This window comes from Heliangelus exortis, chromosome 28 (genome assembly GCF_036169615.1).
Source record: "Heliangelus exortis chromosome 28, bHelExo1.hap1, whole genome shotgun sequence".
NCBI lineage: Eukaryota > Metazoa > Chordata > Aves > Apodiformes > Trochilidae > Heliangelus > Heliangelus exortis.
This window is the reverse complement of record NC_092449.1, coordinates 4838567-4853787: the sequence shown is the minus strand read 5'-3', so window position 1 is coordinate 4853787 and position 15221 is coordinate 4838567. Positions and strand designations below refer to the sequence as shown.

The 15221-nt window shown below is 48.1% G+C and overlaps 1 protein-coding gene across 3 annotated transcripts; it reads right to left on the bottom strand.

The window, feature by feature from the left end:
• Window positions 1-883: 883 nt before the first annotated feature.
• GNA11 (G protein subunit alpha 11) lies at window positions 884-14415 on the bottom strand. Of its 3 annotated transcripts, none has more exons than XM_071728042.1 (7): window positions 14085-14415; window positions 9768-9952; window positions 9341-9495; window positions 8244-8372; window positions 7451-7580; window positions 6554-6707; window positions 884-5223 (listed from the first exon to the last, which is right to left on the bottom strand). In XM_071728042.1, the coding sequence occupies exons 1-7, from the start codon at window positions 14314-14316 to the stop codon at window positions 5033-5035; spliced, it is 1176 nt and encodes a 391-aa protein (XP_071584143.1). In that variant the 5' UTR covers window positions 14317-14415; the 3' UTR covers window positions 884-5032. The 3 variants fall into 3 exon arrangements, with proteins under 3 accessions (XP_071584143.1, XP_071584141.1, XP_071584142.1); XM_071728040.1 differs by having other exon boundaries at window positions 14181-14415; XM_071728041.1 differs by lacking the exon at window positions 14085-14415 and adding an exon at window positions 10156-10463.
• Window positions 14416-15221: the final 806 nt, after the last annotated feature.

The window sequence follows — 15221 nt, the reverse complement described above, 5'->3', positions numbered from 1 at the left end:
GCCTTCCCCCGGATGGAAATATTTCCTTAATATCTGGGTCCACCTACGTACAAAACCCCAAGGACGTGGTTCTGGTGTTGCCAGGGGCAGCTCTGCAGTGCCTTGCAGCACCAACACAGCACCAGTGCCTGGGCCACCACTTTACCAGGAGCCCCACAGCCCATTCGGCTTCTCCTCTTTTCCTGAGAGTTCCCAAGAACAGGCTGCAGGAATAAAGAACTGTCCAGTCCCCACCCCTTCCCAAACTGCTCCTCGCAGGAGGATTTGAGAGCTTCTCACCCGCAGCTGCCCAGACTGAGACAGGAGCTCAGGTCTTGCTGGATTTGACCCAGTCTGCATCCGAGGGGCCCTTGGGAAAGGCAACAACTGTGAGCAAACTGCCTGGATTCCAGCTGCCTCCTTTCCCTGGGCCAGGCAGGACCCAGGCTCCTCCTGCAGAGCCCCAGAGGCAGCACCCCAGCACTGGCAGCTCCAGGGGGCTCCTGGCTGGAGGCTGCCAAAGGCCAACAACACACCAGTGTCCTCCCAGTTACCTGGCAACATTAGCTTTAACACTCACGTCTTCCTTGAAGAGTCAGAATCTGCAAAATCCTGAAAAAAATGGAGTCAAGGTGTCAGCATGACATCCCCCTGCGTCTTAAACCCCCAGGCAGCCCCTGGGGACTTTTTAGCCCAGAGTTATTGGTACAGAATGTTTTATGTCCGTGCAGTTATTGCATATTATACCTTGCACTCACAAAACCACACTTTGTTTCCACGCCTCAGAGTTTGATTTTCTGAGCAGGGCTCATGTGCTGCAATGAGATGCAGGTCCCACGGGGCCCAGGAGTTGTTCAGCCAAACAGGAGGAGGGGAGAAGAAACACATGCATGACCACCACAGCTTTTAGGAACAAAATTTATTCCAATTTCAAACAGAGAATTTATTTCAGGAGAAAGATATGAAAATCAATTTCCATCAGATATTTCTGTAGTAAGGGTTGTTTGCCCAGCAGTCAGAGTGGGATCATTCCAAGAAACAATCACACTCCTGGACTGGAATGAGACAGTTTGGAGCCTGAATAGATCCTGACACTGGACATCTTATTCAGAAACTCCTTTACCCTACCCTCTTCCCTCCCCCCACCCCAACACACACAACAATACATGCATTGCAAATGACAAGGTTTAAAAACAGCATTTTATATAGTATCTTTTTAAATAGGATAATGTTTAAATTGTCTTAAATCAGGATCCTATAATATACAAGTATAACCAAATAATTTCCACCACATTGGCACTTGTAAAGAGTCTCTGGCACTACTAAAGAAGGGGCATTGGCACAAACCATACTCTTATAAAACTGGGTGCTGTGTAACACACTTTATCTCTGCTGGACTCTAACAACCTGGGCTCTGTACAGTACATACAATGGTCAGCACACTCCGGAAGTATTAAAAAAAAAACAACAACAAAAACAAACAAACAAACAAAAGCCAACAAAAAAACCAAAAATAAACAATAAAACACACGAAGAAAAACCATAGTTGAATGCAAGGCCAACAGTGCTATGAAACAACAACAAGAGACCAAAGAATCCAACTCTGGGAGCAGGGGAGAGGGGCAGGGAGGGCAGGGGGGATCTGACTCTGCTGCTCCCCAGGCAGCCAATCCACACAGAATGGGGCAAAGAAATGGGATGGTGGTCTCCTCACTGACTTCAAGTTTCAACCTAGTTCAAAGTATGTTGGTTTCTTCAGCAGAACAAAGATAAAAAGTGCACAAGGAGCAGAGGTCAGCCAAGAGACCTCGGATTCTAGATTCTCTGTAAGAACCCAATCCCACCTCTTTTCTGAAGGTCAACCTGGTGTCTCAACCTGCAGAAAACTCTGACTGGCCTCGCTTTCAGATAGGATGATATAGGCAAATCTGGTTTAAGGTTTGGCACTTTTGCTAGGGCCAGCCAACAGAGACATTAACCAGCTCTGCAGGAATGCTTCACTGGCCGAGCTGGAGGCACAGAAGCTACAGCTTGCTAAGAAAAGCAGGTGCTAATTACACTGCTGTCTTCTCGCAGACAACAAATTCCACAGACAACTCCAGATTATGTGTACAAGTCTGACCCATTCCTCCTCAGGTTCAGAATGAGCTTTCAGGAGCTCATGAGACAGCCAGGGCACCACGTCCTCCCCTTCCCTTGGCCACAATCTTCACCCCAAGTCAGTCCCCGAGCCAACAGCTGCCCTGAGCTCAGCAGGGTACAGCTCACACCTCAAGCCCTGTGCCCCTGGCCTCCCAAAGTTGCCTGTAACAAAGCAGAGTCCCTCTGCAGGAGACAGAAGCCAAAACCCCTCCTCCTGTGCCAGGGCAGCAGCTCTTAAAGACGGAGAGGATACAAAACAAAGAAACAACAAAAAAAGTTTCTGATTCAAGTGGAAGTACCACCATCATTCACCTTGGAAAAACAAAACACAACAAAACTTCTGGGAAGTTATTTCCAAGAACCTGTGTATCTCAGTGCCAGGTCTGTCGCTGGCAGTAGTTGTAGAGTGAACCATTTACAAGAGGATCACAGAAGCAGAAGGGGCTGGTACTGCCATCTGCTTCAGATGAACAGCTCTTAGAGTACATGAAGATGATTATAAATTCCTCCTTATAGGACAGTTTCTACAAAACGGATCATTTTGGCATAAAGACAAAAAAAGCAGTAAAATTGATGCAAAGCTGTCTGACACATGGGAATCCCTCTCATTCCTCCCAGTGTAGTCCAGAGCATGGCTGGGCTAAACAGATGCTGTGCTTCCCTCAGCATCACTGCTCAGCCAGACTGGCTCTTCAACTCTTGGTCCCATGGCTACTCTTCCAACTCGAGCTCTCTATTCACTCTTAGCAGAGCCTGCTCTATTCTGGAGTGCTCCAAGTCATACAGAGGCTTCCCTCAGCTATGCTGGAAAACAAGAGGGACCTATAAACAGAATTATGCAAAATTATGTCCCTCCATACTTTAGTGTTCTAGATCAATGCATCTGAAGCATGTCAGACAGTTAAGATTTACTCTTACATGTTGTGCAAAACACTGGTGTAGTGCTCTGTCTACAAAAGAGACAAAATATCACAGCCCCCTTCAACAGTGCAGCCCATTTAGTTTTTATCTACTGGCAGCCTGCTGGCCTTCAAGGGGGCAATCTGGTTGATCCAGAGAATTTTTGGACCCAATGCTACTCGTTGGAATTGAAACAGAAGCATTAGTGATGCTAAACAACACATGTCCAGATTTCCCTCTTCCCTGCTCACTTCTCACCTTGCCATTCAGTTCTCTCCCAGGCTGTGCCTTCACCACGTTTGTTCCCTTGCCTAAGCTCCTGGAAAAAAGCTCTGCAATGTGCAAAGGCTTCACTCACGTGCTTCTGCTTTGTGGAGTTTCATTTGGCACCTGGAATCCACAACTCCTTCCACCTGCACCAGCAAACCCTGCTGCCTGCCTCAGCTCTGCTGCTCCACCAAAGTGCAGCCAGAGCCAGGGCTTTGTGGGCTCCAGAGCAGCTCTGTTATCCTGACCCTGGAGCAGGGATGTGTGTGCAAGGCTTCCACAGAGGATCCACGACCCTCCAGAGAGGAACACAGCAGCATGTGCCTCAGGGGAATTCATAAAGAGGAGAGAGGGAGAACTGCTGCTCCCTCCAGCAGCTTTCCTCAATCTCTGCAAGTAAGAACCCTACCTGTGTCCCAAAGCTTGTCACCACCAGCCCTGCTCCTTCCTAAAACTCTGCAAGCTGGACAGGACTGAGGAATTCTTACAAAGTCATTCAACACACTGGCACAAAAATGAAATAAACAAGGCTTTTTTTTTTTTTGCTTTTTTGCTTTTTTTTTTTTTTTTTTTTTGCTACCGGCAGCAAGAAAAGAGCAAGAGGGTGGTATGAGACTTAAGATTTTTCAATCCAGCCAAAGTCTGATGTTGAAATGCCACAATTACTCAGTGTGCTTCTGATACCTGCTGCACAGAGAAGTTGCTGACTCCATGTCACACACTCAACAAAAGTTTCTCTGCAAACTGAGCCTCGTGGTGTGGGCAGGAAGTGTGGATGCGTGTGGAAAGTAATAAACACAGAATAAAATAATTAAAAAAAAAAAAAAAAAAAAAGCAATTACAGTCAGGCACTTCCCCAGGCTCAGCAGCTATTGCTCCAAGAGCTTCCATCATTTGTAGTCCATGAACAAAATATAGCAACACGTAGCAAACTATGTATAGAACATCAATAATTTAAAAAAAAAATAATAAATCACAGTCTCCATACCTTTTATATTTGATAAGAAAAAAAAAACTCATAACCAGAACATAATAAAGAATGGAAAAGTGATGGCTTTTTTTTTTGTTTGTTTTGCCTTTTTCTTTTTTTGCACAATAGTTGGAGAGCAATCACTTCTCCCCAACGTTTCATCACAGTGACCATGGGGCATGTCCTGGGGAAGGGACAGAAAATAGGAATAGGAAGGGACAGAAAAACCCAGGGGTGGGCACAGAAAATAAAAAAAAGCAAGCAGGATTAGCAAATTACACCAGAGGCACCCTGTAGCACAAGGCAAAGGGACCAGTAGCATTCTGCACTCCCACAGTCCAGTGAATTCACAATCTCAGCTGGAAAGTTATTTTTTTCTACCTATGCCATGGGAATGAAAAGGGGAAAAAAAAAAAAAAAAGTGTCTAAGCAACACTGGAAAGCTCAAGATGAGACTGCTTTAGCTGTTTGGCAAAAATTAAGAAGTAAGCAAGGTGCTGAAGAAATGAGGCATATCCCCGTTAACTGTGAAATAAAAGCAATTTGTTAAAAATATGAAATCAACTACTCTGTGGACAGAGACATGAGACTCCAGGGTAACACTGAGCACTTGCCACTCCACAGGTCAGACAATTTGCAATCATTACATCATCAAAAATTAAAACTTTTTTTTTTTTTTTTTCCTTTTTTAGCTTTTTTTTTTTTTTTTTTTTTTTTTTTTTTTTGGCTTTTCTTCACAATGAAGCTTCTCAAGGGGGCCAAGAGCAGAGCAGGTCAAACCAGGTTGTACTCCTTCAGGTTGAGCTGTAGGATCGTGTCCTTGACAGCTGCAAAGACGAAGCGGATGTTTTCTGTGTCTGTGGCACATGTGAAGTGGGAATAGATGATTTTGTCACTGTCTGGATTTAAATCCACAAACATCTTGAGAATGAACTCACGGGCTGCCTGTGCATCCCTCTGTGGGCCTGCCACAAACAAAGAAACCAGTTAAAGGGTTTATGCTGAGCACCTCCCTGCTTGGTCCATCAGAATCATTGCTAGAACACTTTTTCCTCACGGGTTACACAGCTATAAAGAAGAAATTGGGATTATTATTATTATTCTTCCTAATATGTAGATGAATCTTTTCTGCTGCAGGACATGGGTGAATGTTGTGCAAACAAGGGTCAGCTTCAGCCAGAGGTGGGTGCAGTCTGTCCTGGCTGACTCGTCAACTCCCAGGAGCTAAAAACTGGACCTTTTGCCAGTGTTTACTTCATTTTGCTGACAACTCCTCAGAAAAAAAGTCACCTGCTGATATTTAGGTACCTGGTATTGTCACGTTTTGCGTGGCAAGGAGCATCTCTTGAGATGGTCTGAAGAGCTGCTTCTCATTCATAAGCCAAGCAGCAACCCTGGAGGAGCTGCAGTAAATATTTATAGAAAAAAAACCCTGAAAGTTTCCTGATGTGATCTTGTCTCCAGCTGTTAAATTACAACAGAAGTGACCAGTAATTGACCAATGAGCAGGGGGCATGAAGCTCCAAAAGTGGGAGGACAACAAATAAGAAGCAATTTCCTTAGTTGTTTAAAAGAAAAAAGCTATTTGCAAAATAGCAATTTTTCCTTTGCCTTGTGTTTGTAAAGCACGGGACAGAGTTAACAGATGAGAGAACAGCAAGGAGTCTCTCTCCTGATCCCATTCTCCACTGCTCTCATTTACTTTCAGCCCTGTACAGATGTGTTACCATCCAGCTGAAGAATCTGAAATGCTATTTTGGCCAAAGAATTCTGTTTCAGATGGGATATTCTGTGTCACACAGATGCTGTTTCCCTACAACTGCAGATGGCGCACTAGGAGGAATTTCATGCTACCTGAGATTTTTCAACACCATCATTTGAATAACTTGGGTATTTGAGCAGTCAGTCTCTCAAAACAAGTCACCACCTCTTAGCTAAAGGGCTAAAATCCCCAGCACAGCATCCAATTGCCACAGATTTATGAGCAGGGTTAAATGCACCAGCACACAGGCAGGGAAGACATTCGTTATTTAATACTTTGAAGCGCACACTGGGGAGTGGGAGGGAGCAATTCATCATCTAGGAAAGGTTTGTTATTTCATCACTAAATCAGATCACAGTTACCAACATAAAACTAAGACATTGTTCTGACATTTTCTCATAATTTATGGTATCCCTTCTCAAATTAAGATATTTTCCCCATCTCTAGATTCGAGTTTTCCTTAAAAACAAAACAACCTTACCAAACCACCTTCTCCCCTTCTTATACAGTGTTCTTCCTTCAAAACCACTTACCATCAAACTCTGGGAAATAGTCAACAAGATGGGAATATAGGATCTTGTCTTCCAACAGATCTTTCTTGTTGAGAAAAAGGATAACAGAAGAGTTTTGGAACCATGGATAAGTGATTATGGTGCGAAAGAGAGCTTTACTCTCTTCCATCCGGTTCTGGAAGAAGAAAAAGAAAGCTTTGTTTCCATCAGTGAGCACAAAGATGCCTTTCTGCTACCTGCACACATACTCAGATCAGTACTGATCTACCCCTTAGATTCTGTACACAGAATACTTTGGCCCCAGGTAGGTTCTGGCTCAAGCTGCACCACTAAATGGGAAGGAAATGCAAAATCTGGACCCAAACTTCACTTAATTGGCGAGCGTTCCATATCCAAAGGTTTAAAAGTCATTTTATGCTTTGGCAGTCATGGGAGAGGATTGGCCACAATGCTATGAGAACATGTTTTGTCACTGCTGTTATCTGATGGCTTTTTTTTAAACCTGCTAGCAAGTGCAAACTTTCAGTATTGCACCCTCAAAGAAGGCAGTCACTGTCTATGAGACAGCAGTGACAGCACGAAGGAGTTCAAAGGGGAGAAGAGGAATGGGTGACTTTTTGAAGACTTTGCCATCACATTGCACAGTGCCCCCCAAGGCACACAGAACACAGCAATTCCAGAGTATTTCAGTTTACTTGAGAAGCACAGATGGTTTGAATCCACTGTGCATTTTCCATTCCCAGGGACATCATGACCCATGAATTCAGGCTCACATTCCCTTTGCAGTAAGGATTGAAGGCCAAAGCTAACACCACTTGCTAATCCAACTTGGCACCAAGCAGTTTGGTACCAACATTCAAGAAGCTAGACAGACTTTCTTCCTTCCACCCTCCTTAAAATTCCCATTCTTTGGCTTACCTCGTTATCAGATTCCACTAGAACTTGGTCATATTCACTAAGTGCTACTAAAAACATGATGGAGGTCACATTTTCAAAGCAATGGATCCACTTCCTTCGTTCTGATCTTTGGCCTCCAACATCCACCATTCTAAGGAGAAGAAATACATACAGTGTCACAGAAACAGCTTTGGTTCCATACCCAAACACACAGAACCAAAGAACAAATGCTGCTCATTACTGTTCCAGGTAACCTGGCATGGGGATGCAGCAGTAACATCTGCTTGTAACAGAACCACCAGGCTTACAAAACGTGTTCTAGAAATACAGCAAACTGGAGAGATGGCCATAGGTGACTGATACCAAATTCAAATCCCAAATACCAGCATGACCATTTTTAGTTGGATTCTGCTCTGGTTTGCTAAGTAGCAGTCCTGAGTCTGAAAAGACAAGCCCTTCAAAACTCTGCTCTCTGTGAAGCGAGCAAACTATTTTTATTTTTTCAGAAAGCATCTGCTCGCCTCAAAACTTCTCTTGCACAGAGAGCTTTTTTCAGTCAATTTTTTCTTCAGCATGTGCTGTCAAGCACTGCCCAGAGCAAGCCTTGGTGGCTGACTGGTGGCACACTCAGCTGCTTCACAAGCCACCACCCCCAGTCCAGGAGCACATGTCAGCAGATACTTCATAATCTCACAGCACATACATCGAGCCTCTCAACGAACCACCTGGACACTCTAAAGCAATCCAGAAATCCTCCCTGAAACCATATCAGTCCTCTCTCAGTTCAGCTGTAACATGAATACACCTTCAGTACCTGAAGATAATATTCTCTAGGTCAAAGGGGTACTCTATGATACCAGTTGTAGGAACTCTAACCCGTAGCACATCTTGCTGAGTTGGTAGATATCCCGGGGTAGCGATACGATCCACGTCGCTCAGATAGCTACAAGAAGCACAATGGAAAAAAAAAACAAAACAAAAAAAACCACCTTAGGTTGCAGCACATCAAGATACACATTGAAACACTGCTAGGTTTGGGTCTTTCTCCAGCACCACAAGAAAGTCAGAAGTCAGCTGAACTGTATAAAAATGTGATGTGGAAAACCAGCAGAATCACAGAATGCATCTTTGGGGAAAGCAGCTCACCAGCCAGCCCTTGGGAGGATAAAGAGATACATTAGGGACAAGTTTCTCAAATGTGCACACAAGTGTGGAAGACAATCTTTACTACAGAGAAAGTTTAAGTACAGTGGATGGTTATGTTTCAGAATGAAGCTTCATCCAAGGTTTCCTACTGATAAACAAACCTATGTCACCAGACTCGGATTTTGTTAATAATAAATCTCTTAAGTCACACATCCAGACACACTCGTAGACCAAAGGACAGACCTGGAGAGGGAGAGCAACACTTCTGCTGCCTGAGAGCCAGCACAAACACAGATGGCACAAGGCAGAGATTCTAGCCTCAGGTATTTCCCAAAAGCAAATGCATGAACAACTCTCTTTATCACCCAACCCTCATGAAAAATGCAAATGCAAAAGAACTTCCAGATCTAAATCTACCCCCAAATAAACACAGCTTCCCCCATCTCCAGCAAAGCTCTTTGCCTTTCTGGATCCAGATTCAAACAAGCAACCAGTTACCTGCCCCTCCTGCTCTCTCATCTTAATTTTTCCTAAGGAAACTTCTAGCTGGTAAGAAGCAAAGTGCCTCTCTCATATACCTATGATTTTTATCCCAGTACACAAAGCCAGCAAGACTCACAAACCTCAGTAAAAAAGCTGAAAGGTACTTTAAGCAAACTGTGTAGTGAAACTGACAGCAGTGCTCCTGCTCTTTGAAACACTAGACTTCAATTAAAAAAACTGTACAGGTATTATTTATTAGACCATCACTACCAGTGCACTTACTATTTAGCTGAGTCGGAAAGCTGATATTCTCTTCTCCTGTCATAACACTCTTGTATTCCAGGGTCATTCCACAATGTTTTAATTGCACTTACATATGGCTGCTCAAATGTCATGACCTTTTCTACATCCACTTCCCGGATCAGCACTGCATTGGCCTGGAGATTGAAAAGCAGAAGAGACTGAGACTGCAGAACCTCTCCAAAGACAAAGCAGGTGCTCAGGCTCAAGAATTTCTGGTGCACCATCCAGTCCCTATAAGCAGTTGCTAATAATCAGCTCCAAGCTGTTTCACTTGAAAATACAAGACACTGAGCATTAAAGAAGCAAAACACACACACACACAAAAAAAACCCTAGACAGGAACTTAGGAGTCAAAATCCAGAATCCCCATTGCCTAGAGATGCCATGAAAACTGTGAGAAACTTACCTTGTTCTGTTCATATTTGTACAGAATCTTCAGGGTTTCCATGGCCCTGATCATAGACTGCATGGCAGTGAAGATGTTTTGGTACACCAGCTTGGTGAAGCCTTTTTTGTCCTCTTCAGAGTAGCCTGAGCCATGAATTATACGCATCTGCTTAATGAAGGTGCTTTTCCCACTCTCCCCAGTGCCTATGGAATGCAAGACAGAGAGGGTTAGGAGCTCACCTAACCAAGGCTGGCTACAGAGGAAATCAAGTCAGCCCCAATCACATCACACCCCACAGCTCCCCTGACTAAACCCCAACTCGACGCCGCTCCCAACCGCGCTTTTAGCAGCTTTTCAGAGTATTAAAAGACAACCTGGATGGTCTGGGTTCATCCCCACCACGAACCTCACAGCACAGAAGGAAGACATCTTGTCCTTTCCAGCAGCCTTCAAAAGCAGCTCTGGTACTTATCCCAAATCTCACGTTACAGCCACTCCCACACGTTCTGCGTCAAGAGGCCCTTGTCCGTCACACCTGACCTATTCCCAGATACTCCAGCAAGATGCTGCAGTCACAGCACCAGCCAGAGCCCCAGCTCCCCAGGTTGGTGAGTGCTGCGAGGTGTGATGACAGTCAGTGGGCTGGGGGAAGCCCATTTGCACAGCAAAGAGAATTTTCTTTCACTGTGACCTGGCACAAAACGCTCTTTACCTCACGGGCCGTGTGTCCTTTGATAGGAAAGAACTGAACACAGCAGAAAAACCAACTCTGGAGGAGAGCAGAGCTCCAGGAAACACTTGCTTTTCCATCTGATGTGAATAACCCAGTGAGTGCACCCGCCTAGCACCACAAGCCACCGTGCAAACGTGTTTGCTCCTGAGGACTGAAATGACAATTCTCGTGGTGGGAAGGTATCCCCAGCACTGCCTGCAGGCTCTGGGCAGCAGGGAGTGAAACCAGTGACTGAGGAGAACAGGAGGATGCTGCTCCCAGCTGCCTGCACTTGGTCTGGGTCCCTGACAGACAGCAAGCTGCCTGGCACAGCCACCACCTCCTCCTGGTGACACCACAGCTTTAGTGCCCCTGCAAAGCTGGGTCACAGTGCACAGGGAGGGTAAGACAGGAGGGTGGAACAGTCCAGCCCTGCAGTGCCTGCTTCCTGCACCATCAGCTGGGCAGGGCCTCCCACTCCTACATTTATGGCCCCAGAAAAGTGCCACTGAACATGTGAAGGCCAAGGGGCAACATAAAAAGGCAGTGGGAAGTTTCTAACAGAGGGTGAGATCAAAACACCACCAGATAAAGGATCCATGCCCTTACACAGCCTCGTTGAAGCCAAAATTCAACTGGTAGTGAGGCAAGAATCCAGCAATTTCCATTCCATACATGCACAGGAGCCTCTGTGGAGGGGACACACGGGTCACATCTTAGCAAACCTCCACACTCCATCCCACCAGCAACAGCCTAAACACATCCACTGACATTTCTGCTGAGTACTTCTGATCAAACACCGAAAACTTGCTATTGATCTGCAGAATATAGTAAAAAAAAAACCAACCAAACGTAAAAAACCCAAACATCTCTTTTCAACACAGTGTCCCAGCTCACTTGGCTACTGAGAGCAAACACTAAAAAGCATTGCATGAGTGACAAATCCATTTGATCTGCAGGTAGGAAGGAGCACGATGACAGAGCCCTGGCTCCCACCACAAGAGCCACCAGGTACTTGCCTCACACCAGGACACAGAAATATTAAGACAGGATCTCATTCATCACAATACACAATCACCAGTCACATGCAGATCCTCAATTACTCATGTTTATAGTTCCAGGCTAAAAGGCAAACAAATAAATATGCTCAAATAATAGCAACAAGCACAGGACTAGAAGCAGCATGTTTAAAATAAACAAATTCTCCCCATCTCGGAGAACTGAGAGAGAGATAGTGTCAGAGCAGCTAGAAATGAACATTATAAACACCAGAGCAAACTATCTCCATCTCAAACAGAAAGCTAGGCCATAAATGGGGGGGGGAAACTGGAAACTGAAATCTTCTGTGGTTTCTCTGTGGTGAGAAATACTTCCTTGTCTTTTACCACACCGACCAAAACTGAAAGCAAAAAAAAAAAAAAAAAAAAAAAAAAAAAAAGTGGGGCTTCAAAGGGTGCCAATAATGAAAACATTAGAGAAACCTCAGCACCAGCCACTCACTTACTTCAGAACTTGAGTTCAAACACAGATTCTTCCTGTCACTCATCACTCATTTCTTAGTGGGGTTTTATTTTGGTTAGTTTTGGGGTCTTTGGGGTTTTTTTTTTGTTAGTTTAGGTTTGTTTCCTTAAGATGCCTCTTGCTCTTACTGAGGCCATCAAAAATACTTCTGTCAACACACAAAAGCAGCAGAGTTCACAGTAAGTTACTAATGACCCCCAAGTATCTGACAGATCCTTTTAAATACATTATTCAGTCAAATGTATTGCAGGTGTAATCACAAATCATTTTTTAAATCCTCTCCTCTGTCCCCACCCAATGAAAGACGAATTAATCTACCAGAGGGCAATGTCCAACACCTTGAAACAAAATTTCTTCTTATTGCTAATCATTGATTAGCACTGTTATTCTCCACTCCAATTCTCTGTTATAGGCATCAACAAACTGTCACTAGATATGGCAACAACAACAACAACAACAAAAATTACCAGAACTTATACAAGGCAGGAACTCCCTCCACACAGGCACTCCTGTCAGAATTTTGAAGATTCAGGAAGGCCCCCTCCCCCATAAATCACGGATGTTGTGAGTGTAGGAACTGCACATCGTAGGAGCAGGACAGATGAAATCCCTGCAAGCAGGACTTGTGTCAAGGAGAAGACACAAAACCACAGCTGAAGGTGGGCTATGTGCAATGCTGCAGCCAGCAAAAAGCATCAAGTAAACACCAAATTTAACCAATAAATAACTTAACCAACATTAACCACCTGACACAGATTATTTTTTCGTGTATCTGATGCTGAATCTTAAGGGTATCTTTTAAAAAAGCAGAAAGGATTCTTAAGCAATTTCCGTGATTTCTAAAGTGAAATCTTTAGATCCAGTGGGATCTTCTTAACCCAGATCTATCCTATAGTGCCAACCTATTTTGAAACAGCTGCTTCTGTGGGACTGCTTTCAGGAAGCATGACAGGGAGACAGACACTGCCTCTTCTACAAGAAGCCCTACAGAAACTGACACAGCATCTTCAAAGAGCAGAAATGTCAAGTCCTCGATTTTACCTTTCACCTGAAGAACAGCAACATGGTAACTGCTGAGGACTCGTGGTGAGCAGGAAAGCCCTGGCCTTCACTGGAAATTATCCCTGTGCAGCAACACCAGTACTGAAGATCTCCAAAGGACTGGGTGGACGTGGCCTAAAGTTCTCCTTTATTCATTTTTTTTTTTAGCAACAATCATCCTAATTCTCCACCTGTACCTAATCATTCACCAACTCAAGACAGACTCCAAGTGAACAAGCTCAGACCATCAGATCTGCTTCATATTTCAGCTTGAAATGATGCAGGATTTAAGACACAAACCAGGATACACACACAAGTGATGATCAACCACAGTACCCATGAAATCTGTGTGTAACGTGGGGACTACCTGGACGTAACCACCCAGCTTCATGCTGAAGAGAATGTGAACAGCTGAAATCTTAGCTGGCTGCTCCTCTAACTGATTCCCCATCCACATAAACCTCAGCTGACCATGGAGGAGCTCTCCCTCTGCACTGCCACAGCACACAGCCACGTTTCCATGGAGCACCTACACCCCGACCACAGGTGATCTCCGAGGGTCACGCTACAGCCACTTCCACATCAGACACAACCTTCTGGCTGCTTCGCCTCCCCTCCCGCTCCCGACACCCAGCTCCCAACACCACAGGAACCCTGTGGCTGAGGAGCTGGGCGCTGAATTTTTCACAGATGTTCGCCCAAGGCCCAGAAGTTCCCGGGCCCTGCCGGGAAGCATCAGTTCCGCCGGTGCAGGCGAACGGGGCAGCGCTTCCTCCAGACACGGCTCTGGGCTCCGCCTGCACCCAGGACCCGCGGCCGCAGCCCCGCAGTCCCTGCCCGTGGCGAGACCCGTTTTGACAGAGAAGGAATCATAAAAAGCAAACAAAGGGCGGCCCACGAGGCGGGCAGCCCCGGCACCCAGAGGCAGGCCAGCCCGAGCGCAGGGCTCGGGAGGCGGAGACCGCTGCTGCTGCCGCTGCCGCCGCCGCTCCCGCCGCTTCCCCGCCACACCCGCTCCCCGCCGCAACCCGGGCGCGGCGGCCCCGCGCACCCACCCGGACCTGTCAAGCCCCGCGGCGACGCCGTCCCGGAGCCGGGCCAGGCCCCGGGGCGCGATCGGCGGCCCCGCGATCGGGGCCGGGCCCGGCGCTCCTCACCCAGCAGCAGCAGCTTCAGCTCGCGGCGGGCGTCGCGCTTGTCCCTCCGCAGCTGCTTCTCGATCTCGGCGTTGATGCGCTTCGACTCCTTCACCTCGTCGCTCAGGCAACACGCCATCATGGACTCCAGAGTCATGGTCGCGCCGCGGCCGGGACGCCCCCCGCCACCACCCCGGCACCGACCACCGTCCTCCGCACGGCCGGGAGCGCGGCCCGGCCCCGCTCCCGGCGACCCCTCCCCACCCCACCCTCCCGCCCTCCGCGGCGCCGGCCCGGCCCGGCCCGGCCCCGGCCTCGGCCCCGACTCCTGCGGCCGGGCCTAGCGCCGCCGCCGCCACCACCGCCGCCGCCCCCCTCCGCGCTGCCCTCTCCCGGCTGCACCGCCCGCCGCTCCCTCCGCGCACGGCCCCGCCGAGCCAACGACGAGCCGGCGCAACCCAACCCGCTGCCGCCGAAAACAAGCGCTGACTGACAGCCGCGGGCACCAGTGGCGGAGCGCGGCGGCCGGCGGGGCGGGGCCGGTCCGGCGGGGCGGGGCAGCGCGGCCAACCGGAGCGCGAGTTGGGCCCTGCGGACCGGGGGGGTTGCGGGGCCGCGCGTCTGCGGAGCGGGGCGGGGCCGCCGGGCATTGTGGGACGGTGGCGGACCAGGGTGCCCGGGGCGGGGCGGGGGCGGCGGCCGGGGCCTGGTAGCCACGGGGCCACCGGGGCTTTTTGGCGGCTGAACGCGGAGCTGGGGCCGCGCTGCCCTCCCGCTCCCCCGCCGCCCGGCCCCGCCGGGCCCTCAGGGCCGCTAGGACGGCGGCGCAGGGCGGGCCCGGGGCCTTGCGGCGCTTCCCGGGGGCAGTCGCCATCCGGGGGTGCCCCGCACCGCCTCGGCGGAGCCATCCGGGCCCTGCCCTGCTCGGGCTGCCCACGTCAGCCCTAGGCCCCGCGGTGCGGAGGAGGGAGAACGGCCCGGCGGCTCCCGGTTCTGTCCGCTGCCCTCCCCCGGCCGTCCCACCGGAGCGGAGCGGGGCAGGCACGGAACCCGTCGGCCAAG